General features: G+C 38.2%; 1 protein-coding gene across 2 annotated transcripts in view; it reads right to left on the reverse strand.

Annotated features, from left to right (window-relative positions):
- Positions 1–8,218: 8,218 nt before the first annotated feature.
- TNFRSF11B (TNF receptor superfamily member 11b) overlaps positions 8,219–27,754 on the reverse strand; it is a 29,909-nt gene continuing 10,373 nt past the window's right edge. The window contains exons 2-5 of one of the 2 annotated variants that reach the window (XM_053559452.1): positions 16,396–16,765; positions 12,632–12,823; positions 11,120–11,344; positions 8,219–9,441 (exon numbers count right to left, since the gene is read on the reverse strand). In XM_053559452.1, coding sequence (XP_053415427.1) covers positions 9,053–9,441; positions 11,120–11,344; positions 12,632–12,823; positions 16,396–16,765 — 1,176 coding nt within the window. In that variant the 3' untranslated portion in view covers positions 8,219–9,052. The remainder of the gene's footprint in view (positions 9,442–11,119; positions 11,345–12,631; positions 12,824–16,395; positions 16,766–27,754) is intronic. The other variant, XM_053559453.1, reaches the window with a different exon arrangement.

Here is a 27,754-nt window from a genome sequence, read left to right on the forward strand (position 1 = left end):
TTTTCAGGCAAATGGAATTTGGAAGAAAAGAGGAGTTGCAATCTTATTTTCAGATACATGTGGATTTAAAGCAACTAAAGTCAAAAAAGACAAAGATGGTCACTTTATATTGGTCAAGGGAAAAATACAACAAGAAGACGTTTCAATTCTAAATATTTATGCACCCAATTTAAATGCTCCCAGATTCTTGAAACAGACCTTACTCAGTCTGAGCAATATGATATCTGATAATACCATAATAACAGGGGACTTTAATACTCCTCTTACAGAGCTGGACAGATCCTCTAAACAGAAATTAAACAAAGATATAAGAGATTTAAATGAGACCCTAGAACAACTGTCCTTGATAGATGCATATAGAATACTCCATCCCAAAAATAAAGAATATACAGTCTTCTCATCACCCCATGGAACATTCTCCAAAATTGATCATATTCTGGGACACAAAACAAATATCAACAGAATAAAAAGAATTTGAAATTTTACCTTGTATCTTCTCAGACCATAAGGCACTAAAGGTGGAACTCAACTCTAACAAAAATGTTCGACCCCACACAAAGGCATGGAAATTCAACAACCTTCTGTTGAATGACAGATGGGTGCAGGGAGAAATAAAACAGGAAATCATTAACTTCCTTGAGCATAATACCAATGAAGACACAAGCTACCAAAACGTGTGGGATACTGCAAAAGCAGTTTTGAGAGGAAAATTTATCACTTTAGATGCCTACATTGGAAAAACAGAAAGAGAGCACATCAACAAACTCACAAGCCATCTTATGGAATTGGAAAAAGAAGAAAAATCTAAGCCTAAACCCAGTAGAAGAAAAGAAATATACAAAATCAAATCAGAGATCAGTGGAATTGAAAACAAAAGAATCATTCAGAAAATTAATGAAACAAGGAGTTAGTTTTTTGATAAAATAAATAAAATAGATAAACCATTGGCCAGACTAACTAGAAATAGAAAAGTAAAATCTCTAGTAACCTCAATCAGAAATGATAAAGGGGAAATAACAACTGATCCCACAGAGATACAAGAGATCATCTCTGAATACTACCAGAAACTCTATGCCCAGAAATTTGACAATGTGAAGGAAATGGATCAATATTTGGAATCACACCCTCTCCCTAGACTTAGCTAGGAAGAAATAGGGCTCCTGTACACACCAATTTCAAGCACTGAAATTAAACTGAGATTAAAGAAACAATAAAAAAGCTTCCAACCAGAAAATACCCTGATCCAGATGGCTTCACACGAGAATTCTATGAAACTTTTAAGGAAGGGCTTATTCCTATACTGCAGAAATTATTCCAAAAAATTGAGGAGGAAGGAATCTTCCCCAACACGTTATAGGAAGCAAACATCACCCGATACTTACACCAGGAAAAGACCCAACTAAAAAGGAGAATTTCAGACCAATTTCACTCATGAATATAGATGGAAAAATTCTCAACAAAATCCTAGCCAATAGAGTACAGCTTATCATCGAAAAAGTCATACATCATGATCAAGTAGGTTTCATCTCAGGGATGCAAGGCTGGTTTAACATACGCAAGTCCATAAACGTTATTCACCATATTAACAGAGGCAAAAATAAAGATCACATGATCCTCTCAATAGATGCAGAAAAATCATTCGATAAAATCCAGCATCCTTTTCTAATTAGAACACTGAAGAGTATAGGCATAGGTGGCACATTTCTAAAACTGATTGAAGCTATCTATGACAAACCCACAGCTAATATTTTATTGAATGGAGTAAAACTGAAAGCCTTTCCTCTTAGAACTGGAACCAGACAAGGTTGTCCTCTGTCACCTTTACTATTCAACATAGTGCTGGCAGTTCTAGCCAATACAATTAGGCAAGACAAGGAAATAAAGGGAATCCAAATGGGAGCAGAGGAGGTCAAACTCTCCCTCTTTGCTGATGACATGATCTTATACTTAGAGCAGGGGTCCTAAAACTATGGCCTGTGGGCCACATGCGCATTGTGAATTGTATTTGTTCCAGTTTTGTTTTACTTCAAAATAAGATATGTGCAGTGTGCATAGGAATTTGCTCATAGTTTTTTTGTTTTTTTTTTAAACTATAGTCTGGCCCTCCAACGGTCTGAGGGACAGTGAATTGGCCCCCTGTTTAAAAAGTTTGGGGATGCCTGACTTAGAGAATCCCAAAGACTCAACCATAAGACTCCTGGAAGTCATCAAAAAATACAGTAATGTCTCAGGATATAAAATCAATGTCCACAAGTCAGTAGCCATTGTATATATCAATAACAGTCAAGATGAGAAGCTAATTAAGAACACAACTCCCTTCACCATAGTTTCAAAGAAAATGAAATACCTAGGAATATCCCTAACAAAGGAGGTGAAGGACCTCTATAATGAAAATTATGAAATCCTCAGGAAATAGCAGATGATATTAACAAATGTAAGAACATACCATGCTCATGGCTGGGAAGAATCAACATTGTTAAAATGTCTATACTTTACAAAGCAATCTACCTATTCAATGCCATTCCTATTAAACCACCAACATTGTACTTTCAAGATTTGGAAAAAAATGATTCTGCATTTTGTATGGAAGCAGGAAAAACCCTGTATAGCTAAGGCAGTTCTTAGTAATAAAAATAAAGCTGGGAGCATCACCATACCAGATTTTAGGCTGTACTACAAAGCCATAGTGGTCAAGACAGCATGGTAATGGAACAAAAATAGAGACATAGACACTTGGAATCAAATAGAAAACTAGGAAATGAAACTAACATCTTACAACCACCTAATCTTTGATAAACCAAACAAGAACATACCTTGGGGGAAAGACTCCCTATTCAATAAATGGTGTTGGGAGAACTGGATATCCACATGTAAAAGACTAAAACTGGACCCACACCTTTCCCCACTCACAAAAATTGATTCAAGATGGATAAAGGACTTAAATTTAAGGCATGAAACAGTAAAAATCCTCAAAGAAAGCATAGGAAAAACACTGGAAGATATTAGCCTGGGGAAAGACTTCACGAAGAAGACTGCCCTGGCAATTGCAGCAACAACAAAAATAAACAAATGGGACTTCGTTAAACTGAAAAGCTTCTGTACAGCTAAGGAGACAACCCATGCAAAGAGACAACCTACACAATGGGAAAGGATATTTGCATATTTTCAATCAGATAAAAGCTTGATAACTAGGATCTATAGAGAACTCAAATTAATCCACATGAAAATAAGCTAACAATCCCATATATCAATGGGCAAGAGACATGAATAGAACCTTCTCTAAAGAAGACAGACAATGACTAACAAACATATGAAAAAATGTTCATCATCCCTAATTGTTAGAGAAATGCAAATCAAAACCACCCTGAAATACCATCTAACCCTAGTGAGAATGGCCCACATCACAAAATCTCAAAACTGCAGATGCTGGCGTGGATGTGGAGAGAAGAGAACACTTTTACATTGCTGGTGGGACTGCAAACTAGTACAACCTTTTTGGAAGGAAGTATGGAGAAACCTCAAAGTACTCAAGCTGGATGTCCCATTTGATCCTGCAGTCTCATTACTGGACATCTACCCAGAAGGAAAATAATTCTTTTATCATAAGGACACTTGTACTAGACTGTTTATTGCAGCTCAATTTACAATTGCCAAAATGTGGAAACAGCCGAAATGCCCACCAACCCAGGAATGGATTAACAAGCTGTGGTATATGTATACCATGGAATACTATTCAGGCATTAAAAAAAATGGAGACTTTACATCCTTTGTATTAACCTGGATGGAAGTGGAAGACATTATTCTTAGTAAAGCATCACAAGAATGGAGAAGCATGAATCCTATGTACTCAATTTTGATATGAGGACAATTAATGACAAGGTCATGGTTGGGGTGGCAGAAGAGGAGGGCAGAGAGAGAAAGAAGGAGGGAGGGGTGTGGAAAGGAAGAGCAGAGAGAGGGAAGGAAAGAGGGGGGTGGGACCTTGGTGTGTGACACACCTTCTAGGGGCAAGACAGGATTCCAAGAGGGCGTTTACCTAACAAATGCAATCAGTGTAAGCTGGCTTATTGTACCCTCACTGAATCCCCAACATACCATCCAACTTGTGTAGCTTTTGGGATGGACAAGAAGAGACAGTGGATCTGACCTCTGGAGGATCGTTTTTTTGTTATTATTAAATCATAAACACATAGATCATATATACGTTAATGCATTTATGAGGTACAATGTGCTGATTTTATAAACAATTAGGAACACTTACATCGCACTGGTTAATATATATCTCATTTTGTTTACTTAATTATTGTGTTAAGACGTTTATACTCTGTGGCTCAATGGAGTAGGGCTCCAGCCCCATAAGCCAGAGGTGGCGGGTTCAAACCCAGCCCTGGCAAAAAAAAAAAAAAAACTGCAAAAAAAAAAAAAAAGACATTTATACTCTGTACTTAATAGATCCAACATGTACCCTTGCAATATGCGGCTTTGGCCATTGGCCCATGTCCTTTCAATCTATTAAGATAAGTATCTTAATAGACACTTTAGGGTCTATTAAGTATGAAGATAGTTTTACTTCTAATCTAACTTTTTAAAAATCAGATCTTTAAGCAACAAATTGTTACATTCTGGCTTCCACCTAGAATGTATAGAATTAGAAAAAGTATAGAGCTAGTAATAGTGATGTTACTAAACTTCTGATAAAAAGAGCAAAACCAAGTTCAGATTCATGACTTTTAAAGATTCCATTGAAGGACTGAAGTCATAGAACAAATGGCCCCAAGACTAAGAGACAGTCGACTCTTTAGTGTTTTTCAACCTTTTGCATCTCATGTCACACTTGAATCTATATTTAAACTTATACCATGCTTAAATTATGTTGATCAAAAAAATAATAATTTAATTAATGGTCTTTAAAAATTTTCCTGACATACCTAAAATCCTCACTGGTGTGCTGAGGCACACCAGTTGAAAATCACTGCTCTAGGTAGAGAGAACATACAAATATGTGCCTGCCTGGGTTAGGTGCAATTGGACAGCATGAAGAAGAAGTCAGCTAGGCAGACTGAGAAGCTCATATAGGCCCAGTGTGTGCTGGTGAATTATAACAACCCAGGACTCTATCTATGCTCCTGAGTGCAATGTTTTGCAACCGTATCTTTTACAGTTGGAAGCCTGTGGGTGTTACAGAAATTGGAGGATACTGTACCCAGAATGACAGAGTGAGACTCTGTCTCAAAAAAAAAAAAAAAGAGGGAGGCACCTGTGGCTCAAAGCAGTAGGGCACTGGCCCCACATGCTGGAGGTGGTGGGTTCAAAAAGAACTGCAAAAAAAAAAAAAAAAGATACTATTATCTATGGTTTTATATTGATGGATAAACGATTTTATGCTCTTATTAAAATTTTAATTGGCCACAAAAAGTGAATTTAACTGTATGCAGTTTATTTTTTTTTTTAATCATTCAGATTGTAGGGGAATCCCAGGATGGAATATAGACTGTAACAAATAAATGCAACTATATTTCACTATATGGCATAATTTCACTGAAAGGGGTGAAGACAAAAGCGCTGACCTAAACAACTTTGAAAATAGTGGGGTTTTTTGTTTTTGTTGTTTTTTTTTTTTTGAGACAGAGTCTTATTTTGTCACCCTTAGTAGAGTATAGATAACTGTAAAGCTAAACAGAAAAAGGAACTGTAAAATACATGGTATTCTATTTATAAATTCGTTCCTCACAAGGGTACCTGTTAGCAGTTCTGAACATACATGCATCTGTGGTTAAACAAATAAATAAATTGTGTATAATGTGAGCCTTTTTTTTTTTTTCATCCTCAGAAAGATGTTACAAATAATCCAGGGAAAAGGGGAGGGAGGACTAGAATGAACCCAGCCATTTGTGTGTGTGTGTGTGTTACATAGAATATATGTATATAGATACAGAAATAAATATATCTGTATACATACATGGGTTAATATACATGCGTATACTTACTAGTTCTGTCCACTGAGATGGCCTGGGAGAAGTGATACCTCAATAGAAACAAGCTCTCCTGGCACCTTGATCTTGGTTTCTAAATACCATCCTCTAATAAAAGGAGAAATGTCTGATTCTAGGGTTGGGGAAGGAAAAATACAAGCTAGGCATAGTGAATCTGGTAGTACCAGAAAATACAAAATGTGCAAGAAAAAAATAGAAGAGGAGAGAGAGGTATATTGAAAGGACACGGGCCAATGGCCCAAGCTGAAATAGTTTGAGCGACACAGTGATAGTATTGGAATATAAGCTGAAGTGTAAAGTCAATGTTCCTGAGTTTATAGCTAAGTCAACAAATAAATAATTGAAAAAATGGTAGAGAATAAAAGTGTTTAAATGTACAAGGAAAGAGGGGAAAAGAAAATCACCATTAGAAAAGCACAGGAAACAGTTGCTTCAGGAAAGATTTATCAATGGATGCTAAAGTAAATATAAAATTATTTTAAAAAAAGTTAAAAAATGAGTGCAAAGGACTGACATGAATTTTATTTTCTCTCTCTGTAAAGTGCAGCTTGAGCTAAACTGAACCCAAAGTGGCAACCAAGGAGACCAAATAAGCACTTGAGTAATTTAGCCTTGATGCCATTAACTTCCAAACTTTGCTTAAATTTAGCTGAGTTGTGTAAGCCATTGGATTTTCTGTAAAAATGAACTGGCAGGGAAGAGCTAGGGGTCCTCAAACTCCACGTGTGGCGGTGTGATTGTATTTGTTCCCGTTTTGTTTTTTTACTTCAAAATAAAATGTGCAGTGTGCATAGGAATTCGTTCATAGTTCTTTTTAAACTATAGTCCGGCCCTCCAATGGTCTCAGGGACAGTGAACTGGCCCCCTGTTAAAAAAGTTTGAGGACCTCTGAAAGCTTCTGAAGAGAAAGTGCAATCTATTAGTTAAGTCCTGTCCTGTTTCATCCTTCAGCACTTAATTTCCACCACTTTTTCCACATCAAGTATTGCACCACTGAGATGCCAGGGCCCAGGTTAGGGCCTTTCACCTTTGCTTTTTATTTCCCCAGGTTGATGAGTCTGTGTGATATTTATGCCCAGTTCTGTATCTACCAAGGTAGCTGTGACTGACCTGATTCCACGAACAGGTCTGTGCCAACATTACTTTCTAAGTGACAGTAAAGTGAGGGGAGAAGAACACCGACTGGGAAAGATAGGATCTAGTTAGTGGGTCCTGTTCACAGTGGCTTCCTCCTCTAGGAGACTCCAGCTGATAAACAAGGAGTGATCCTCACTGGCCATGTCTTCACATCAGTCCCAACCTCAGACCATCGGAGTCTCTCTCCTGGGAGTCTGAAATTTTAAACTGAAAGATACAAAGACTAGGAGAAGGGGCAGGAACTTCTGCCCCCAAAGAACCCAAAATGGTCTCCCTCCTGCCCCTTCTGAAGCTTGGATGCCACCTCTGTTTGTTAGTTTCCTGTGGCTGCCTGTAGTGAATTACCACAAACTGGGCGGATTAAAATTATAGAAATGTATTCACGCTCAGTTCTGGAGACCGGAATCCCCAAATCCAGGTGTCAGCAGGGACATACTCTCTCCCTCCAGAGGCTCTGGGGGTGGGGGGGAGCCCGCTCTTTGGCTTTCCTAGCTTCCATTTCTGCCTCTGTTTTCACATCATCTTCCCTTCTGTCAGCTCTGTGTGCCTTATAAAGACATTTGTCACTGGATTTAGGGCTCACCTGGATGACTGAAAATGATCTCCTCATCTTAAAATCCTTAATTAGATTGACAAAGGCAACTTTTTCAAAGTAAGGTAACATTCATAGGTTCTGGGAATTATGATATGAACATATGTTTTCAGGGGGGAGCACCATTCAACTCAATCACTTTTCCAATGATTATTTTCTATGTCTTAAACTAAGTAGCGTCATTTTCTATTATTTGCAACCAAAAGAACTTCCAGTTTCGTCTCTCCCTGTCAGTAGCAGCAATCAGCAGCAGCTTGCACCATCTATATACTACACCTGACTTCAGAAGGTCTTCGGTTTTAGTGTAATGAGAATTACTTTAGCACTTATTAAAAATGTAGCCTTCTGCCCTTATCCCCAGAGTTTTTCAACAAATTGGTCCAGGAATCTGGACTTTTACCAACTCTCAGATGTCCCTGGTAATCAAAAAATAGGGCATTTGTGAAATCCCAAACCCATTAATGTCCCGTTCAAATAAAAGCAACAGGAAAAGCAATAAAAAAGAATTTGAAAACTTTAATGGTATTGTTTATATAGTAAAGCCATAAAATCTTTTAAATAAGGTACATTCAGTTTTTCAGAGCATCTAATATCCAGATAACTTATATTTCATACACTTTCCAACATTAAACAATTAACTAAATAATGCATCTTCTGTAAAATGATATAACAGCTTATACAGATAAAGTTATTTTATTAAAACACTCCACACAGGAAAAATAGCAACATCTACTAGAAAATGCTACAAACTTTCTATTAAAAAATATATTTTATCTCTTTCGTTTGTCATAATTATAAACAGGATACATTTTTTTTCTTTCTAAAATTAAGAGTTATACCATTTCTCTTTAGGATGATAATATGTACAAATCTTATATCCGAATGAATATAAATAACAATACTGTAATAGTGTTACAGATATATTAGTAATTTTTACAGAGAAAAAAATAGGGCTTTCTAATAAAAGCCTCTAGCACAGCTGAAATATCAAAGCTATTTAAGTTAGACATTCTCATATTTAGGAAGGAACAATGGAGTTTAGCTTTGTTTATTTCCAGTTAAATTACTCCGTCCAAGCAGTAATAAGGGGAAAAAATACAGTCAGTAGAGATGGAATCAGATCTGACACTTAGATGAACTATTAGGGGTTTATTTAACTTTAGGGGAGATGTTGGTTCTTCCTCCACATCGTAGTTTATTTTAGTGGCTTGTGGCAAAATCGACATTAATGAAGAGAAAGAAATGATACCCCTGTCAGTGCCTGAGGAGTAGTTTACTCATCCATGGGGTCTGGCCCACCGTGAGGAAGCAGCCCGGCAACTACTTCTGGTTATAAGCAGCTTATTTTTACTGATTGGACCTGGTTCCCTATCATTTCTAAAAATAGTTTCTGATACAGTTTGTACATCGTGAAGCTGTGAAGGAACCTGATGGTCTTCTTCAGACTCTGAGCGACTGTCTTGGGGAAGTGGTAAGCCTTGGAGTGCTTCAGGGCGTGCATCAGGCCCTTCAAGGTGTCCTGGTCCCCATTCTTTATTCTCCACAGGCTGAGCAGCTTCAGGACCTGGTCACTGGACCTGCACGCCTTCCTGGTTTCTGCTATGTCTTCCAATCCCACTTTCTTCCCTGGTAAGCTTTCCATCAAGCTGCGGAGCTGCTCGAAGCTGAGGTTTGCGTGCCCGATGTGCCGCTGCACGCTGTTTTCACAGAGGTCGATATCTGCATAAAGCAAAGCCCCAAGAGGCGTTCATGTTATTCATATTCATCTGATGCCATCAAAAACTAGCCCGAGGCAAGATGGTCCTAATTTTATTTTAAGCGTAACTGTTTCTTTCTTCTTTCTTTTTTTGGAAGGAGGGGGAATAAATGATACCAGTTATTTTTGAGAACCAAGATAAATATTATTTTGTGTTTTATAATCAGATAATATGCTATATATACTTTGCATCCAGAAAAGCTTTGGGAGAAGCCCCTACTCTTCAAAAATTAACTGCAGAAAATTCCAGACACATTGCTCTAAGTTTTCTAAGAAAAGTTTGAGAATTTGAAACTATAACAGTTCAGGAAAACAAGAATAAAGTATTTAGGTTAGTTATTTTATAATATAAAACTTTCATTAGCTGATATCTGACTTGGGCACTATAGGTAAGTTAGTTGTTTTAACTAGTCTTCAATAAATATATGTAGCAGAGGGTTAAAACCTCCATAAAGAGGATATCTGAAAACCAGAAAATATGAGGCTAAGGAACTGGAGGATACACACAGCCTAGATACTATTTCAATAATGAGCTGGGGTATAAACCTAAGGGGGAGTAACTCATGCTTCTATTAATGACAGAAGTCATTTACTATATTCCTGAGGCCTAAGGCAAATCAGTTCATCTTTCTGGAATGAAACATCTTCATTTATAATTATACTCTCAAAGAATACTTTTGGTTTGCTGAAAACAGAACAAAAGTTTAGTCTCTGCATAAGCAAATGCATTCAACTGTCAAAGATAGTCTTTTTCCTCATTTTCAGAGGAAAATTTGAGGTTTCTAGGTGGTAAAGGACCACTCAGTCATTTAACTACTATTGAAGAACAGAATTTCTCATTGACACTGTCTGCATTATAAAGACTCTTCCTCCCTTGTTCTGGCATATCCTCTCAATGCTAATGGGAGGTCAGCATTCCTTCCATCTGTGTGCTAAAGCTTATAGTCCTCACTAGATGAGTCTCACTTCTCTTTGGATTTTCTCCCAGCACCCATGCAGGTGCAAACACTCACACAGAGTCTCTCTCTTTCTTTCCCCACCATTTCTAACAGAAATTCTTTGTAAACCTCTGAAGTGTGAGACTACTCTGTTTTAACTAGTTTTTCTTATAAGAAGCTCAAACATTTCGCAGACTTTATTTCACTAACCTTCACAGCATATGCTATTAAAATGATAATTTCAGCATAGGCTGTGTCGTGAGGATTAATAAGAGGATATTTGTAAGACACAGAGAGCCACTCTGGAGAGAATTATCAAATAAATACAACATAGCTTCTCGGTGGAGATGCAGGTAGGATCCAAAGTAGTTAAAGAACTTCTCGTTGGTAATCCAAATGGGTTGCTAATAAAAGAGCTAAGGGATCTGGAAACAGATCCCCTGAGATCTAGTGCTGCATTTGAAATGCATTTCTCTTTTATCAGAGCGTTCAAGAAATTTGGATAGACAGATGAGAACAAAACCTTGCTTGATTGCTTTAAGAACAGTATTTACCCTCTCAGTTGGTGAAACTTTTTCAGTCCAACAGTGATTGTGGAAGAGAAACATTATGCACACGACTAAAAGAGGCACCTAATCTCATTTGTTTTATGATAAACATGTCTTTGATTTCTGATTGACTTCTTTACTTCAGATTGTCATACCTTGAATGATCTTTTTGACCATGTCTTGGTCTTTGTTTTGATGTTTCCATAACTTCAGCAGCTGGAAAGTTTGTTCCTGCGAGCTATGTCGCCGTTTTATCCTCTCTATACTCTCTGGGTTTACTTTGGTGCCAGGCAAATTGTCCACTAGGACACTAAGCCAATTGGGCGTAAACTTTGTAGGGACAGCAAACCTGAAGAATGCCTCCTCACACAGGGTGACATCTGCAGGAAGGCGAGAAAACCAAGAAGATTTATTCAGCAATTCGACTGTTGAAAGTCTACTGAACTTTAACTATTAAAGCCCCCATAGCAAAGTATCTGGCACACAGTGAGTCTCAATAAAGGACAAAAATAAAATTTTAAATGAATTCAAGAGAATGTTAAAGTTAGAAGTCACTCCCTTTCCCTTGTTTCATTTTTCAGATAAGAAAGGAGGACGGGTAACTGACTTGTCTAAGATAATGATTACACAGTGAAAACATGTTGGAACTGGGCTGGAATCACATGTGTACATTTCAACTCACACTCCCATGTTTTGTATATTTCTATGTAGCACAAAAAGATGTTTGGAGAGAAACATACTGGTTTTCATCTCATAACTTGATTAAATATATAAACACAGCTTATCTTTGGTGTGATGAGTGCTTGAATAAAGCTCTGAGATTAGTCTGGTGTTAAGAGTGACAAAATGAGAACACACACTAGCCTGATGAATGGTGTCACTAACGGCGTGCATTCAGAGGTAACATAAGCTTGATGGTAGTGACCCTTACCCAGGAATGAATTTAAGACAACCAGAAGAACTTGGAACTTCTATAGGATAGATCAGTAGTGATTCTCAATCTTCCTAATACCTCCTGATGCCATGACCGTTTAATACAGTTCCTCATGTTGTGGTGACCCCCAACCATAAAATTATTTTCGTTGCTGCTTCATAACTGTAATTTTGCTACTGTTATGAATGTAACAGTAAATATGTAATGTAAATATCTGATATGCAAGATGTATTTTCATTGTTACAAAGGGGTTGCGACCCACAGGTGGAGAACTGCTGTGATAGATATATTAATACCATAGACAACAAAGCCAAGTATACGTTCTTTTTTAATTTGCTACACGTTTGTGCCATTTCCCTCCTTAGTTGATATTTTCTACCTTAGATAGTAATACAGATCTTCTTGAAAGGAACAAAAAAAACTTAAATTCTACAATTTGGACTCTGCTATCTCCACAGCAGACTTGATACTTCCCTTTATCCATGGGTAATTAAGATTTGATTTGAGTGTGAAGCACGGGGAGAAATGCAGGCTTTGTGGTTTTATCTGTGTGATGCCTTTTTGAGAGATTCGGAGTTGTGGCTTAATAATGAAGCACAGAGAACAGTCTTAGCTGGTTAAGATTCAAGAAAGAGAAAATGTGAATTTGACCAAAATGTGGTCAGAGGCCCTTGGGTTCAACTCAGAGAGAGATGATACTGGTACAGAGGTCAGTATTTTGGAATGTAATTACCTATTCCACATTTCTGAGTTGATTCATTGTTTCCAGAACATATATTGTCGTGCGTTGCATTTCCTTTCTGAGTTAGCAGGAGACCAGGCCCACTGCAATTTGTGTGTTTTCTACAGGGTGCTTTAGACGACGTCTCATTGGAGAAGAACCCATCTGGACATCTTTTGCAAACTGTATTTTGCTCTGGGGTTCCTGCAGAAAATACCAAGCAATTTAGTACCTTCCTCTCAAATATATTCCTGGCAGATATCCTCTTAACACAGTTTGGGAAAGACTTTTCACTTGGTTTTTACTGCTGCTATTATGTTGCATAAAACTGTAGGCGTTTTACTCTTCACTTCATTAGAGACAACAAAACTTCAGCACTTATCTACTTCCACAGTCTCCTTTCCTGTAATACAAATGCAAGCTTGTTTTGTTGTTACCTACAAATGCTCCTGAAATGGGAGAGCAGAGAAAACAGTAGGATGCTCATTAGCCCTGCCTCTGCTGAAGTGGCAGTAAGGCCTTGTTGTGAGCCATATTCTTCACACAATTATTCCTAGAAAATCATCAGGAGAACTGCTGTGTGTCTGCTGTAATATCATTCTTCGAAATTAGTACCCGTTGAATGCTGCATCGTTAAATTCCGATCCGTTCCTACTGAAGTTCTTTCTTTCCTGAATTCTAATTGCAAAGCAACTCGTAAGTATGCTAACCTTGAGAAGTAAAAATTTACAACATTATAATACACTTTTGAAGGTGGTCATAAAGTTGGCCACCAACTTGAAAACGTAAGTCTGCAGTTAAGCTACATAGTAAACGGAGGAAAATGATATACCGTTTGCTTAAACTGTTTAAAAGAGCACGGTCGTTAAAACTTCAGGAAGGGTGATGGCAAGGGCATTCTATTTTATGATGGAAAGATATTTGATAAATTTGGAGAAATCATTGGCAGGGCAATCTGAACCAGTCAACAGCTAAAGATGCTATTAAAAAATAAGTATCTTCAAAAACTATTATGCATGGCTAGATCACATATGACAGTGTATCTAGATATGAAAATATCTCCATCTAGTGTAAGCTGGTTGAACAGATGTAGATTTTACAGGCCTATCCTGGTGTATGCAAGATAACTGACACAAGATCGGCGTGCAAAAATCCCAGACTCCAGACTAACACGAATCGGTTCTAGTTTTAGACGAGAATCATCTCCTGTCTCTTTCCTTTCTAGGGGGATAAATGATTCATCAACTTATAAAAATGACAAGGCTGGCAGAAAAAAGGGGAAGAAAGGAAAGCACAGCCTGAAACCTTCACATGATAAATGTTATTTCCAGCCTTGCAGTGACACCATCTTAGGGACCACTACACAAAGCATAGAGGCTCTGTTTGTTTGTTTTTAGTACTTTCTTATTACATCCCACTCTTTCAAGAGGATCGGACTCCATACTACACTGTACAATATCATAAGCAGAGGTGTGTGGGCAAAGATTCCCTGGATTTTTGTCATTGCTAATTTACTGAAAATAAGTGAGTTGGACATCTGGACCCACATCTACTTTTGCCAACTGCCATATGTTCTATGCAAAGAAGAATCTTGTCCATCTTCTGACACCTATTTGTGTCCTGGGTCTTCTCATGCATCCTAATAAGCAGGTCACATGTATAAGATATTCTTTAATTAAGCTAGACATTAAAGTTGTTTAACCAAAGAGAATCCCAGAATGATACAACTAATGCTTCATGATACAGTCAGAAGCTTTATCTAATGACCTTTATGAGTAGGACTTCCCTCTTTGTAAATGACAGAACTTTTTATTAAAAGAAAGATTTATCCATTGAAGGAATAATTTTGTATTATTAATATCAGTGACTTTATAAAAACGATAACCTGGCATGCAGCATGTGAAATAGAGTAGCAAAAAAGGAATTTGGCTTCCTGGTTGAGAATTCACTCTGGAGGCCACAGGTAATTCCCTGAGAATTACAAAGCTGAGTAAAGAAAATATGGAGAAGAGATAATTGGACTTCAAAACAGCAACAATGACAACAAAAGGTTATGAAATGCTTTTTAGAGGAACACCATAGTCTTTCCTTCTCTCATGGCTGGAAACTTCTTATTTTCCAAGAGGAAACGCCATGTGAGTTTTTAGGGAGGGGGAGGTAAATAAACCCCACTGTGGTCCAGGGAATAAATGCATCCCTTTGTTCTAAGTCTTCTAGCTGCCTGCTTACTTCAGTCAACAAATAGACTTTCATGCTTGTTTAAGGAAGATCCTTGTTATTTCCATTATTTTCCAAAAGTTTCTTGTTTCCAAGCATCACAGTCAACACTTACAGCTTACTGAATGGAATTAGTTGCATGTGTTTTTGTGGGATGGGCCTCCCTCCTCCGACTTAGTTTAACTTTTGAGACCCCAGTGTCATCCAATAAAAAGTAGGAAGTAGCACCAATCCCTCCCTCAAATACTCCTAGCAGAGGCATTTGAAGAGACTCTCACTTGATCTGCATCTTCTGCCATTAATTTCATGATTCACTACTACTTCTGGAACTAAATCAATCTCCATTTCTGAATATGCTTCTTCTGTATGCCTTTCAACCGAAAGTATTTGTTATCTAATAACTCAGACTTCGTATATCACAAATTTTGATGATTAAAATAATTATAAATAAATAGCATCAATGAGCCCTCAGTTCTCTGCTGGGGGTGATTTTGCCCATCTGGAGGGTATTTGACGACATCTGCAGACATTTTTGGTTGTCACATTTGGCAGGAGGATGAGGGAAGGAACTGCTACTGGCATCTATTTAATAGAGTCCAGTGTTGCTGCTAGAAACTGTAGAACGCACAGGGCAGCTGCCCACAGAAAGGAACGATACAGCCCCCAATGTCAGTAGTACCGACGCTGAGATTCGCTGCTTCAAACTCCGTCATCAGAATCCATATCAACTGTTACTTCCTCCAGCTAACTCAGTGAATACTCTTATTTTTTCCAAGCCACAAGATGTTGTTGAATACTCTGAAATTTCCTGATGTGGTAGTACAAAAAAAAAAAAAAGAAAAAAAAATCTGTGGGTAGCAGCTTTAAAATATTCAATGCACTAACCTATGCTGTTCAAAATGCAAAAAGAGAAAGCACTTTGTTTTTAGACAAGTGCTTACTCTTGGCTCGACAATCTGTTTTGTTTAAGATAAAGAATAAACTCATTGAAGAGATGCCGCTATAGGCTTTATCCTCCCACTCAGCTCCCTCTAAAGGGAAAACCAGCTTCGTTTTTAATAATGAAATGCATTTCCCCTAACCATTCTCATTTTTTACATAATTAATTATAACTGCTCATTGTTAGCACTCCAGAGCCTCATTAATATTAGCATAATTAGTCTCTTGGTATCGATTAACATTTCTGATGTTTCTCAGGATGCACTGCAGGTTGAAGCTGTCCATGCCGATGTGAAACGTAGAGGTGTGTATCAAGTATCAACAGTGCAACTCCGTGTTCCTTCAGAATAGAACAATCCATCATGCATCTCATTAGAGAGCAATTTGCTGCATTTGAGATTGTCACTAAATTGCCCTGTAGTGGCAAAGTATTCCTCTGGGAAATGGTCCTTTGGCAGCAATCCAGAAACACAGCACCTGCCTAGCAGGTCCCATTACCTTTGCAATTTGCTAGCCTGTAATGTATGTCATCAGCACAAAAGCATTCCCCTGAACTTTTACCACTATCTGACTGAGCACAGTGCTCAAGGATTTCGTTGCACCTTGAAGCTGATACATACCAGCCTGTGCGACTCCAAATCCAGGCGGACAGCTCCTGTGCTTCAAGCAGAACTCCAGCTCCAGGTAGCGCCCTTCCTTGCACTCACACACGCGGTTGTGCGTGCGGTTGCACTCCTGCTTGATGTACTGCAGCTCCTTGCACACGGGGCTGCAGTATAGACACTCGTCACTGGTGTGCCAGCTGTCCGTGTAGTAGTGGTCGGGGCAAGGGGCGCACACGGTCTTCCACCTGGCTGTACAGTGCTGTTTCAGGTAGGTGCCTGGAGGACATTTGTCACACATCAGCTGGCGAGAGGTTTCTGGGTCATAATGAAGGTACTTTGGAGGAAAGGTTTCCTGGGTGGTCCACTTAATGGAGATATCCAGGAACTAGAAGGAAAAAGGAAAATAGTGGCGTCAAAGTGTGAAAGTAGGGTTGGTTCTTGTGTGTAAAGGCATCGTGGGATTCAAAAAGTCCCCGATTACTGTAAACCTAACACCATTCTCGCCTGCTGATTGAGATGTACTGCAAAGTAAGTTCAGAAGCCAAAATTTTTGCCTCCAGCAGCTTAATCTCAAAGACCAAGAATGCAAGAAACATGTCAAATAAATCCAGGCTCAAAGATGACTGGAGTAGAGAGCACATCAGAATAATACTTAGCTGCGCAACGAATAACCACGTGACTTGAAAGACACTTCGTCTTCCCGGGTTTCAGGATTATCTCTAGGTTAGAGAGCTGTATGAAACTAGTGGTTCTCAGAACACCAAAATCCCCTGGAATTCTTATTTAAAAAGTAGATTCCTGGGGTGGCACCTGTGGCTCAAGGAGTAGGGCACTGGCCCCATATACCGGCCAAAAGCTGCAAAAAAAAAGAAGAAGAAGAAGAAGTAGATTCCTGGGATTAGCATCCTTAAGGGTTATTTCACTGATGTGAGGTTGAACCTGAAGACTTAAAAAAACTCTTACAGTGATTCTGTGTGGTTCATAGTAAAAAATTTTGCGTTCCACTACAAGCGAAGGAGTAAAAAATAGATATACATTATGTTATACAAACATGTTAGAACATAAGCATTGCTTTAAAATACAAGTATGTTAGAACATAAGCATTGTTTTAAAACATGAGCAGTAAAGGAGATTGGAAACATGGAGAAGGTGGTGAGATTACAATTTTTAAATGGGGTAGTCCTATATGGTAGCCATGTTTGGGATTACTGAATTTTCCATTTCTAAAACTTAATGAATCCAAATAATGAAGTACAGAGTTGATGATATGTGAAGGCATGTGATTAGCACAGCAATCACTCCTATCATTCATTTGCTCATTCATGGAACAGATATGTGCTGAATGCCGAGTAGGTGTCAAGCACCAGAAATATGTTGTTGGGATGGACATGACCTCTGTTCCCATAGCTTGCAACCCCCTGAAAATATTTCTAGAATTTTAAAGTTGACATTTGCTCCAAAGATCAGATACACCAGTTGTCTTGACTTTCATAGGTAAATTGTGTCCAAAAAATTAAATTAATTGGTCTGGGTGAGTATTTCATGAGGAGAACCCCCCGGGCAATTGAAGCAGCTTCAAAAATACACTACTGGGACTTGATCAAACTAAAAAGCTTCTGCACAGCTAAGAACACAGTAAGCAGAGCAAGCAGACAGCCCTCAGAATGGGAGAAGATATTTGCAGGGTATAACTCTGACAAAGGTTTAATAACCAGAATCCACAGAGAACTCAAACGCATCAGCAAGAAAAAAACAAGGGATCCCATCGCAGGCTGGGCAAGGGATTTGAAGAGAAACTTCTCTGAAGAAGACAGGCGCACGGCCTTCAGACATATGAAAAAATGCTCATCATCTTTAATCATCAGAGAAATGCAAATCAAAACTACTTTGAGATATCATCTAACTCCAATGAGACTAGCCTATATCACAAAATCTCAAGACCAGAGATGTTGGCGTGGATGCGGAGAAAAGGGAACACTTCTGCACTGCTGGTGGGAATGCAAATTAATACATTCCTTTTGGAAAGAGATATGGAGAACACTCAGAGATCTAAAAATAGATCTGCCATTCAATCCTGTAATTCCTCTGCTGGGCATATACCCAGAAGACCAAAAATCACAACATAACAAAGATATTTGTACCAGAATGTTTATTGCAGCCCAATTCATAATAGCTAAGTCATGGAAAAAGCCCAAGTGCCCATCGATCCACGAATGGATTAATAAATTGTGGTATATGTATACCATGGAATACTATGCAGCCTTAAAGAAAGATGGAGACTTTACCTCTTTCATGTTTACATGGATGGAGCTGGAACATATTCTTCTTAGTAAAGTATCCCAAGAATGGAAGAAAAAATACCCAATGTACACAGCCCTACTATGAAACTAATTTGGGACTCTCACATGAAAGCTATAACCCAGCTACAACTTAACAATAGAGGGAAGTGGGAAAGGGGGGGGTGGGTAGAGGGAGGGGAATCGGTGGGATCACACCTGTGGTGCATATTACAGGGGTATTTGCGAAACTTGGTAAATGTAGAATGTAAATGTTTTGGCACAGTAACTGAGATAACGCCGGAAAGGCTATGTTAACCACTGTGATAAAAATGTGTCAAATGGTTTATGAAGTGAGTGTATGATGCCCCATGATCATATCATTGTATACAGTTATGATTTAATAAAAAAATTAAAAAAAAATAAAAAAATAAATTACTTAATTGAATGATGACCTTTCTTCGGGTTAATTGGGATAGATTTCAGGGAGCATACAGGGTTTCAGGGGTTTCCTTACATGATGGCAGAAAGAGGTCTGTGCAGGAAGAGAAAGAGGATTTCATGGGCAAGGGTGATTCATGGGAGGACAGTTCAAACTGGGTATCCTGTTTCGTAGGGTAGATCCCAAGGTCTTCCAGGGAACACAGAAGTAGTCCTTCACCCTAATTACAGGAATCACACTCTCAGAAGAAGCAGTGTTATTTGTGTGTAGGGGATGGTTTGTTTGGCTTTTATTGTTTGTTTTTGGTGCAGGGTTCAACACTGACTATTTTCAGGCATTGGGGAGGTGGTAAACCAAACATAATAATTTTTCCATACTCTCTTCTTTGCAGAACCCAGGAAATCTCACAGGAACCCTCTGACCTGAAGAGCATGCCAAACTAGGGAAATAGCACACTCTTTTGAATTAGAGGTGGCAAGATAAAGAATGGCCTTTTTCATAAGTATTTGAACATTTTAACTGAAGTAACTTCATTGATTTCTTGCTTGAACATGGCAAGCATCTGGGGGGGACTGGACCTAATATGAGTTGGTAAATCAGAAGAAAAGAACAAAACTCTCACTCAGGGTTATAGACCTCTTCTCAGAGAAAATTTTCAAAGAGAAATGGTGCTATGATGTAAAAATAAGCAGAATGCAGCACAGAGTCCCCACTGCTTTGGGGATCTTTCCAGGAAACCCTCTTGATCTGAGGGTTTCTAATGAAAGCAAGTTTTTGCATTTCCCTGGGGGGGAGGATTTATTGGCTCAGATGGAATGGGTCAACATCAGGTGAAAGAAATGGACCAGGAGTGGGTGGAAATTCTGGTTTGGTCTGAATCTTTCAGAAATAGATGGAACCTATTTACTCTTTCAATACACATTCACTGAACATCCACTGTGCCAGCCTTTGTAGAAGGAACTTAGCAAGTGATGGACATTCAAAAAAAAGGTTCTTACCTTCATAAGCTCACAGTTTAGTGAGAATGCAGACAGCACATAAGTAAAGATATAATTACTCATAACGATCAATGTAATCAATATAAAGAAATAAGATGAAATGATGACTATATCGCTCATTGGTCATTACTAATAATGATCCATGTAATCAGTGTAAAGAAATAAGATGAAATATGACTATATTGCTCAGGGGTCATATGAATATATAAGGAGACGTCTTTCAAGGCTCCTTATGTGCATTTGGCTCAAATATTTCTGAACTTCTCAGTATTATGAAGGGTGGTTTTCCTGATCCAACTTGCAAAGACATGTGAAAACAATGAGAAATAATTTTTTCACTTGCTGTTCACTTTCAATTTCTTGCAAAGTCACTTTGAGGGTTTCGTTTGCTTTCAAGAAGCCTGGCTCTAGAGAGACTTCTTTTTCTTGAGTGGCACTGCTAAGTGAGCCATATCCTGGTAGATAGGAGTCCAGAGGTTTTTCCTCACCGAACTTCCCATCGCTCTCCCTTCCCCTCTTAAGCGTGGCTCAGTTGTGCCCATTTGCTGATAAGTGCTGACTCTTTTCTCCCTTACCAAAAAGTGATGAGAGTGAGATGGGAAAACTCAATGGACAGTGCTCATATTCCTCAACAGAAAGCGCCATGTAAATACAGATATGGCCAAAGATAATGATGCAATTTATATTTTTCTAGGCAATTGGAAATAATATTGGTCGTTTCCCAAACCCATGCTTTGGAAATTTGTTGCCTTTTCTTAGAGATATGGGTAAATTGGGGTCAAAGGAATCCAGAAAGAAAAATAAATAAAGTCAATATGAGGATTAGAGAGTGTATCAGTGAAGGTAATTTCCTGTAGGCTACCGCATGGACTACTCATACATGTTTTTAAAGATCAGAAAGCCTTCAGGAGCTATAAACTTGTTTTCAGCAAGTTCAATTTGGCCTCTGAGTTTTGCCTGAAAATTTTCCACTTTGGTAAAAAGACAGAACTCTGTGTGGCCAATATTGGATGCTTAGGTCTCAATCTTTGGTTAGCCCCAGTTCCCACACAGAATTTCTGGAATCAGTTACTGGACAGAGGACGGGCAAGATTAATAGAGTTCTTCATCTCAGGCCTTTCTCTTACTTTCTTCTACATTTCCTGGAAAAGCAATAAAAAAAAGAGGCCATACGACAGATCATCTTAACATTGGTTGTAGCTCCTTTGCCAGATGATACTATTTAAAACCGAATTAAAGCTAAAAAAATAAATTCCTGTGTAAAATGCACTTTCCAAATAACCACAGATAAACATTTGCAAAAGTTAAGACACATACATAGGTGTGTCCACAGAAACCTGAAGTGCTGTCTATAGAATAGGCCACTCTGTTTTTGGTGTTTTATATTTGCCTTTTAAAAAAAAAGAAGTAAATGGATGTTTTCCTTTATTTTTTCTTTCATCCTCCTTCCATTCCCTGTCTATCCATCACTTGGCGTGGACCACCTGTGCTTGAAGAGAGTCTGAAAGCTCTCCAATGCTGCACTTCCCACCAGTCCAGGATTTCTTCCTGAGGACCCTAGGCCTCTTTTTGTGAAAGGACAATGAAGCTTGCATTTCTTTTTTATTGTTGGGGATTCATTGAGGGTACAATAAGCCAGGTTACACTGATTGCAATTGTTAGGTAAAGTCCCTCTTGCAATCATGTCTTGCCCCCATAAAGTGTGACACACACCAAGGCCCCACACCCCTCCCTCCGTCCCTTGTCCCTCTTTCTGCTTTCCCCCCCCATAACCTTAATTGTCATTAATTGTCCTCATATCAAAATTGAGTACATAGGATTCATGCTTCTCCATTCTTGTGATGCTTTACTAAGAATAATGTCTTCTACTTCCATCCAGGTTTCTGCCCCTCTCCCTGCCATCCATTTTTAATGTTGGGCAGTGTTAAACAATTTTCTATTTCAAGCCCTACCATCTTCCCTCACCTATCACATGTTACCAGATGCTGGTAGTGGGTGGGTTGAATTAGTTGTTCTCAAAGGCCTTTTCTATCTCTACCATTGTATTAGTTTTAGTTTGACATTTTAATTAGCCAGTGAACTTGGAAACAAATGTCTTGCCCTAATCCCATTCATACTTCTTTTCCCTTTTTACAGCAGAATACTTTTTATCAATCTCTCCTTTTCAGACTCACCCCTGCCTTCCATTCCCTTATTAAAAATCACCAGATGCCCCAGACCTTATTAGTTATGCCTTCACTCCAGCAAGCTGTCTCAAGTTAGACCCTGTCAGTGGAGCTCAATGCCTCACAGAAGTCAGTTGTATGTTTGTTATTTATGCTTAGTGTACTTGTAAATATAATTAGGTTATTTAATGAAATGTTTCGTAAACCTACAAACATGGATGTGAAAAAAAGAATTATTTTTCTATAAGAAGAAAATTGAATATTGTGGGATGACTTGATAAAAAGGAAAACAACAAAGGAAAACAGCAGAAGAAACAACTCACTGAAGAATTTTAAATAGGTGAGACAATTCTAAAAACAATAGGAGGGACTGGCTTGGTGGTGCGCTCCTGTAATCCTAGCACTTTGGGAGGCCAAGACAGGTGGAATGCTTGAGCTCAGGGGTTGGAGACTAGCCTGGGAAAGAGTGAGACCCTGTCCTACTGAATATAGGAAAAAACTAATTAGACACTGTGGTGGGTGCCTGTACTCATAGCTACTTGGGAGGCTGAGGCAAGAGGATTGCTTGAGTTTGAGATTGCTGTGAGCAAGGACACTATAGCACTCTAGCCTGGGCAACAGAGGGAAACTCTGCCTTAAATAAATAAATAAATAAGAAGATAGGAAAAGATCTGGGAAGACTATATAATCAATTAGTTTCATAAATAACTTTAACTTCCAAAACTGAATGCATGGTCAGTATTTACAGATAAGGGCTTTATAAGACAAACAGCATGAGACTCTAGTTAGCAAACACAGACTCCAAGAAAAGCCTTGGTCAGGGCTGGGCAAGTAATCCTAGCTCATGCCTGTAATCCTAGCACTCTGGGAGGCTGAGGTGGGTGGATTGCTTGAGCATAGGAGTTCAGACCAGCCTGAGAAAGAGGGACATCCTGTCTCTAAAAATAGCCAGGCACTGTGGCAGGCACCTGTAGTCCCAGCTACTTGGGAGGCTGAGGAGAGAGGATGACTTGAGCCCAAGAGTTTAAGATTGCTGTGAGCTATGAAACACATCACTCTACCAAAGACAACAAAGTGAGAATCTGTCTCCCAAACAAAAAAAAAAAAACCCCAAAAAACAGGTGTGGCCATATCTTAAAATACAGCTAAATATTTATTAATTTTTATTATTAAATTTTTTAAGTCAGAAGAAAATATTCAAATATATGTGTATAATTTTTATATTGAATGCTCTAACTGGCTTTGCAATTAATAATCCGACTCTTGATTCTAAACATATAGAAATTTGTAGTGATAATTCCCTATATTTAGGAGTTAGGGTGGTATAGTAATGCTGTGTGCAGGCAAAAAGGAGAAAGAGTATAATATGAAAATGAAATTCTGTTTTGCTTATTCCATTAAAATTTAATTTGAGACAGTAAATAATGTATACAATATTTCAGTTTGTCCCTATTTTAGAATGGCTGACCATTAATTGTACCATTAGTTCTCCACCACCTACAAAACTGAGTCTGAGAAAGTGTAATTAATTTGACCCATGTCACAGTAATTAGTGTAGACAGAATTTAAATCGAGAGCATGTGTCACATAACTTTTTTTGAGTCAAATCCTTTAACAGTTACCAAACACTTCTACTTATGCTGTTGCCTTTTTACATAGCCCCAAAGCAAGCCCAACAGTGATTATTTTTCATTCAGTCTCAAAAGCATAGTTAGATCAGCAAATATCAGATCAGCCAAAGACTTCCTGAAGTCCCAGAAGAACTGACTTTCCCTTCTCTTTTTTTGTGCTAAGACTAGGTCTTGCCCAAAACTACTGAGCTGATAATTTTTCTGACAGTACGTGATTTGCCTGAAGCATTCCAGTGTGCGTCTTCCTAAAGAACAAAACACGCTTCCTTCTGCAAGTTTATATTTGTATTATGCAATGCAGACAATCCCATTACCAACTGGGCTTGTTCTCTGGTATGCAAAACTCAGTGGGTTTCCATTTATGGAAAATTCATTAAAAGGAGCCCACGCAAAGCCTAAAATAACCACTTGGTTTGGGAGTTCCTTTTGTAATCCCTCGTCATGATCTTTGCCGCAAAGAACTATTTGAGGACTATCCAGAGTTAGCTAAACTTCTGGTCAGTTTGGAAACCATGGCATCTTACAGTTCATCCTGGCCAAGGGAAAAAAATCTTCTAGGATACGTACCATGGTGAGTTTCCTAAAGAGCTCCTGTGGTATAAATTATGAAGATTATTATGAATAAAGTCTATTTCTGGGAAGGTCAGTTTATTTGATTTTTTTATTCTTCCATTGTAGCTCTTTCCCCTTTTCCTTAATTTATTCATTTATTCATTCATTGATCAAACACTTATTGAGACAATTATTGTGCCCTCGAAATATGGCTAAACAGTGAAGCTGAATTAAGTTTTCACCTAAAAGCTCAGCTTTATGTGAGATACTTATAAATCACTGCAAAACAACTAGAAGCAGCAACGAGAAGAAAGACCAAGAAAAGACTCAACAAAGAAACAGGAAATATGGAGAAGGAAGGGAAAGATTAGAAATGGAACGTTGGCTGATTTCATTGGGGGGTTGCTGTTAGAAGAAGAAATTGAAGAGCATGTCCATGCAATCTAGCCGGTAGGTATGTGGTGATGCTAGTGATTACTGATAACAGGAGGAGATGAACTTATGAAAAAATAGAATGAATTTGGTTTACTTCCATCTATCAGATTCAAGTGATGATGTTCAGCGGACAACTGGCAGCATGTATTGGGAACTCGGGACAGAAACGCAGCTAAAGACCCAGCTTTCACAGTGTCCAGAGGATAAATGGCTCTAGAACAGTGGTTCTCAACCTTCCTAATGCCGCAACCCTTTAATACAGTTCCTGTGGATCGCGACCCACAGGTTGAGAACCGCTGCTCTAGAAGCAGAGAGAGCAAATACCATTACCCAAAGATATTGGACACACGCAAAAAAAAAAAAAAATAGACAAAAACATTAACCCTTGGAACTTATAAACATTTGTGAGATGGAATGAAAAAGAGAAACAATAGGAATATCAGAAGAAATTAGAAGAAGGATGCTAAACAGGCAATGAAAAATAAGTTCTGAAAAGTGGACAGCTTGGAAATTCAATTAATAAGAATTAACAAAAGCACTTTCAGCTGGGAAACCTGTGTTTAGAATACGCACATGAGGACTCCAAACTCAGGTTGACTACTACCTTAGTAACCGTCTGCCACTATCACCTCTAAAATGAGAGCAATCCTCATTTACTTACCCTTATAAAATTGTTGTGTTTCAAACCAGTAAAGAGACACAAATAAATTTGGTACCAAAGTTCCAGACAATCATAAGAAATTATTATATATGCTAATTACACAAGATATAGAAAATGGGAGAAATTTGAAATCAGACTCATTTCTGGAGACATTTTGAAGTTTCTCGTGCAGTAGGAACTTAAACAGCTAACATGTTCCACAAGTTGCATCTTCCCTGCTCTTAATTGTGTCCAGAAAAAGCATCTCAGACTTGTTGATAAAATTAGTTTCAGTACCTTCCCAATTGGTGTCATTCTCTTGGTCTTGGTCAAATAATTCTAGGCACTTCCATGGCTTTGCTTAGATAGAAAACTATGTGTCTTTATATCCCTTAAATGCTGAGCATGGTGTCTTATACACAGCAAGCATCAACTACAACTCATTTAATATTATTCAATTCAATATGTGAATCGAATTCCACTATGTTTCATTAGCATCACTGGAGTCAAGCAGATCCAGATAAAAACCCAGGATTTCAGCACCAAAAACAAAAAAATAATAATAAAAAACATAAAAAATAAAAACTCACGATGTGAAGGATACATTTGCATGGGAAGCACAAAGCCTGCAATTTTCTCATCTGTAAAATGATAGTGATGACAGAATTTGCCTAAAGGAAGATATTTTCTAAGACATCTTTCATTTCACATGGTATTTTGTATGTACAGTTCCATCTTTACTTAGCTACTGTTTTGAAGATGAGTGTGTGGAAAAAGCAGACAATTCATTGGAGAGGTTTATCTATTGCTCCCAGATCCCCACCTCAGAGTCTACCGCTACTTAATAATTTTCACAATAGCCAGTTGTTTGGCCAGGGATTATGTCTCTAGTGAGGAAGTAAGGGCAAATGAATTAAATCCGTTCATCTGTACAGAACTGAATTGCTGCCAACAGCTTTCCTAGGCAAACAGGGGACAGGGAACACAAACCATGATGATTTATTAGATGAGTCACTGGGCCAAATTCTCTACTCTTTTGCTTCCCTTGAGGCTGAAGAATTGTGCTTCAGGTAACACTTAACATTAAGTGTAATTTTTGTTCCCTTCAGGAAATATCTTTTAGTTGTCTGAAGATTTTTAAATTAATCAGCAGAAATCTGTAATTTGCTTACAGATTTGCTTTTGCTACTTCACGAGAGTTTTACAGACAATTAACATTTGACTCTGATTAAAAAAAAAAAAGAACTTGTAATGCAGGTAAACACTTAAAACTTTTCAAAGAGGATATGCAGATATGTCATATACCTTGGCTCTTAGATCTTACTATATCTTTGATCGGGGCTCCATTAATCATCTTATTTGAGAAATGACATTAATTTTGAAAAGGAACTTAACAGCAGGACTGGCTGAATTTCCCCTTATAATTATCTCCATTCAGGCAGCAGCATTACCTCAGGGCTCTCTCGCTATGACCCCTGGCATCTGGGGCTCAGACTTGGCAAGGCAGTTTAGTATGCTAACGTTTCTGAATACCAATTCCTAAATTCTATACTATTTCTGTGGTGCTTTTCTTTGAAGGTAATACATCACTCATATCACCTTAAGAATCCCTTTTGGTTACCAATGACTTACATTAAAGCTCAATCAATAGATGGCTAAAGGCAACTGGTAGGAGAAACTTAGATACAAAAAGCTGTGTGGTGATGAAATAAAATAGAAACTATGAATAGAAAGGGAATAAAACACGTCCAAAGAAATGTGTAGATGTTTACTGCATGTCCGTGATGTTCAGTGTTAACTATTATCCATCCTCTCCAAGCACCTCTGAGGAAGTATAATTTTTTCCATTTTACAGATGAAGAGATTGAGTCTCAGAGAAATTGAGCATCTTTTCAAAGGTCTCAGTACTAGCATACATTCAACCTGAGATTCAAGTCCTGTCCTGTTTGAACCTTTAAGATCTTTTAACAACTGACTCTTCCATCTAGGGATTTGCAGTTTTATGAAGACAGACATAGAATCTATCTGTCTATTTACCTATCTATCTATCATCCATCTATCTCTATCTACCCATTCATTCATCCTGGTGAAGAGATTTTTCTCCCTTCTTCTCCTGTCCTAAATGCAGAACCTCACACAGCCTCTCTGGACAAGGGTCTAGTGAGGTTGAGCAACCAGCTGCCCTTTAAAATAAGCAGCAGCTTCTCAAGCATGTGTTTGAATTTGTTCTTACCT

Source organism: Nycticebus coucang, chromosome 13 (genome assembly GCF_027406575.1).
Source record: "Nycticebus coucang isolate mNycCou1 chromosome 13, mNycCou1.pri, whole genome shotgun sequence".
Lineage (NCBI taxonomy): Eukaryota > Metazoa > Chordata > Mammalia > Primates > Lorisidae > Nycticebus > Nycticebus coucang.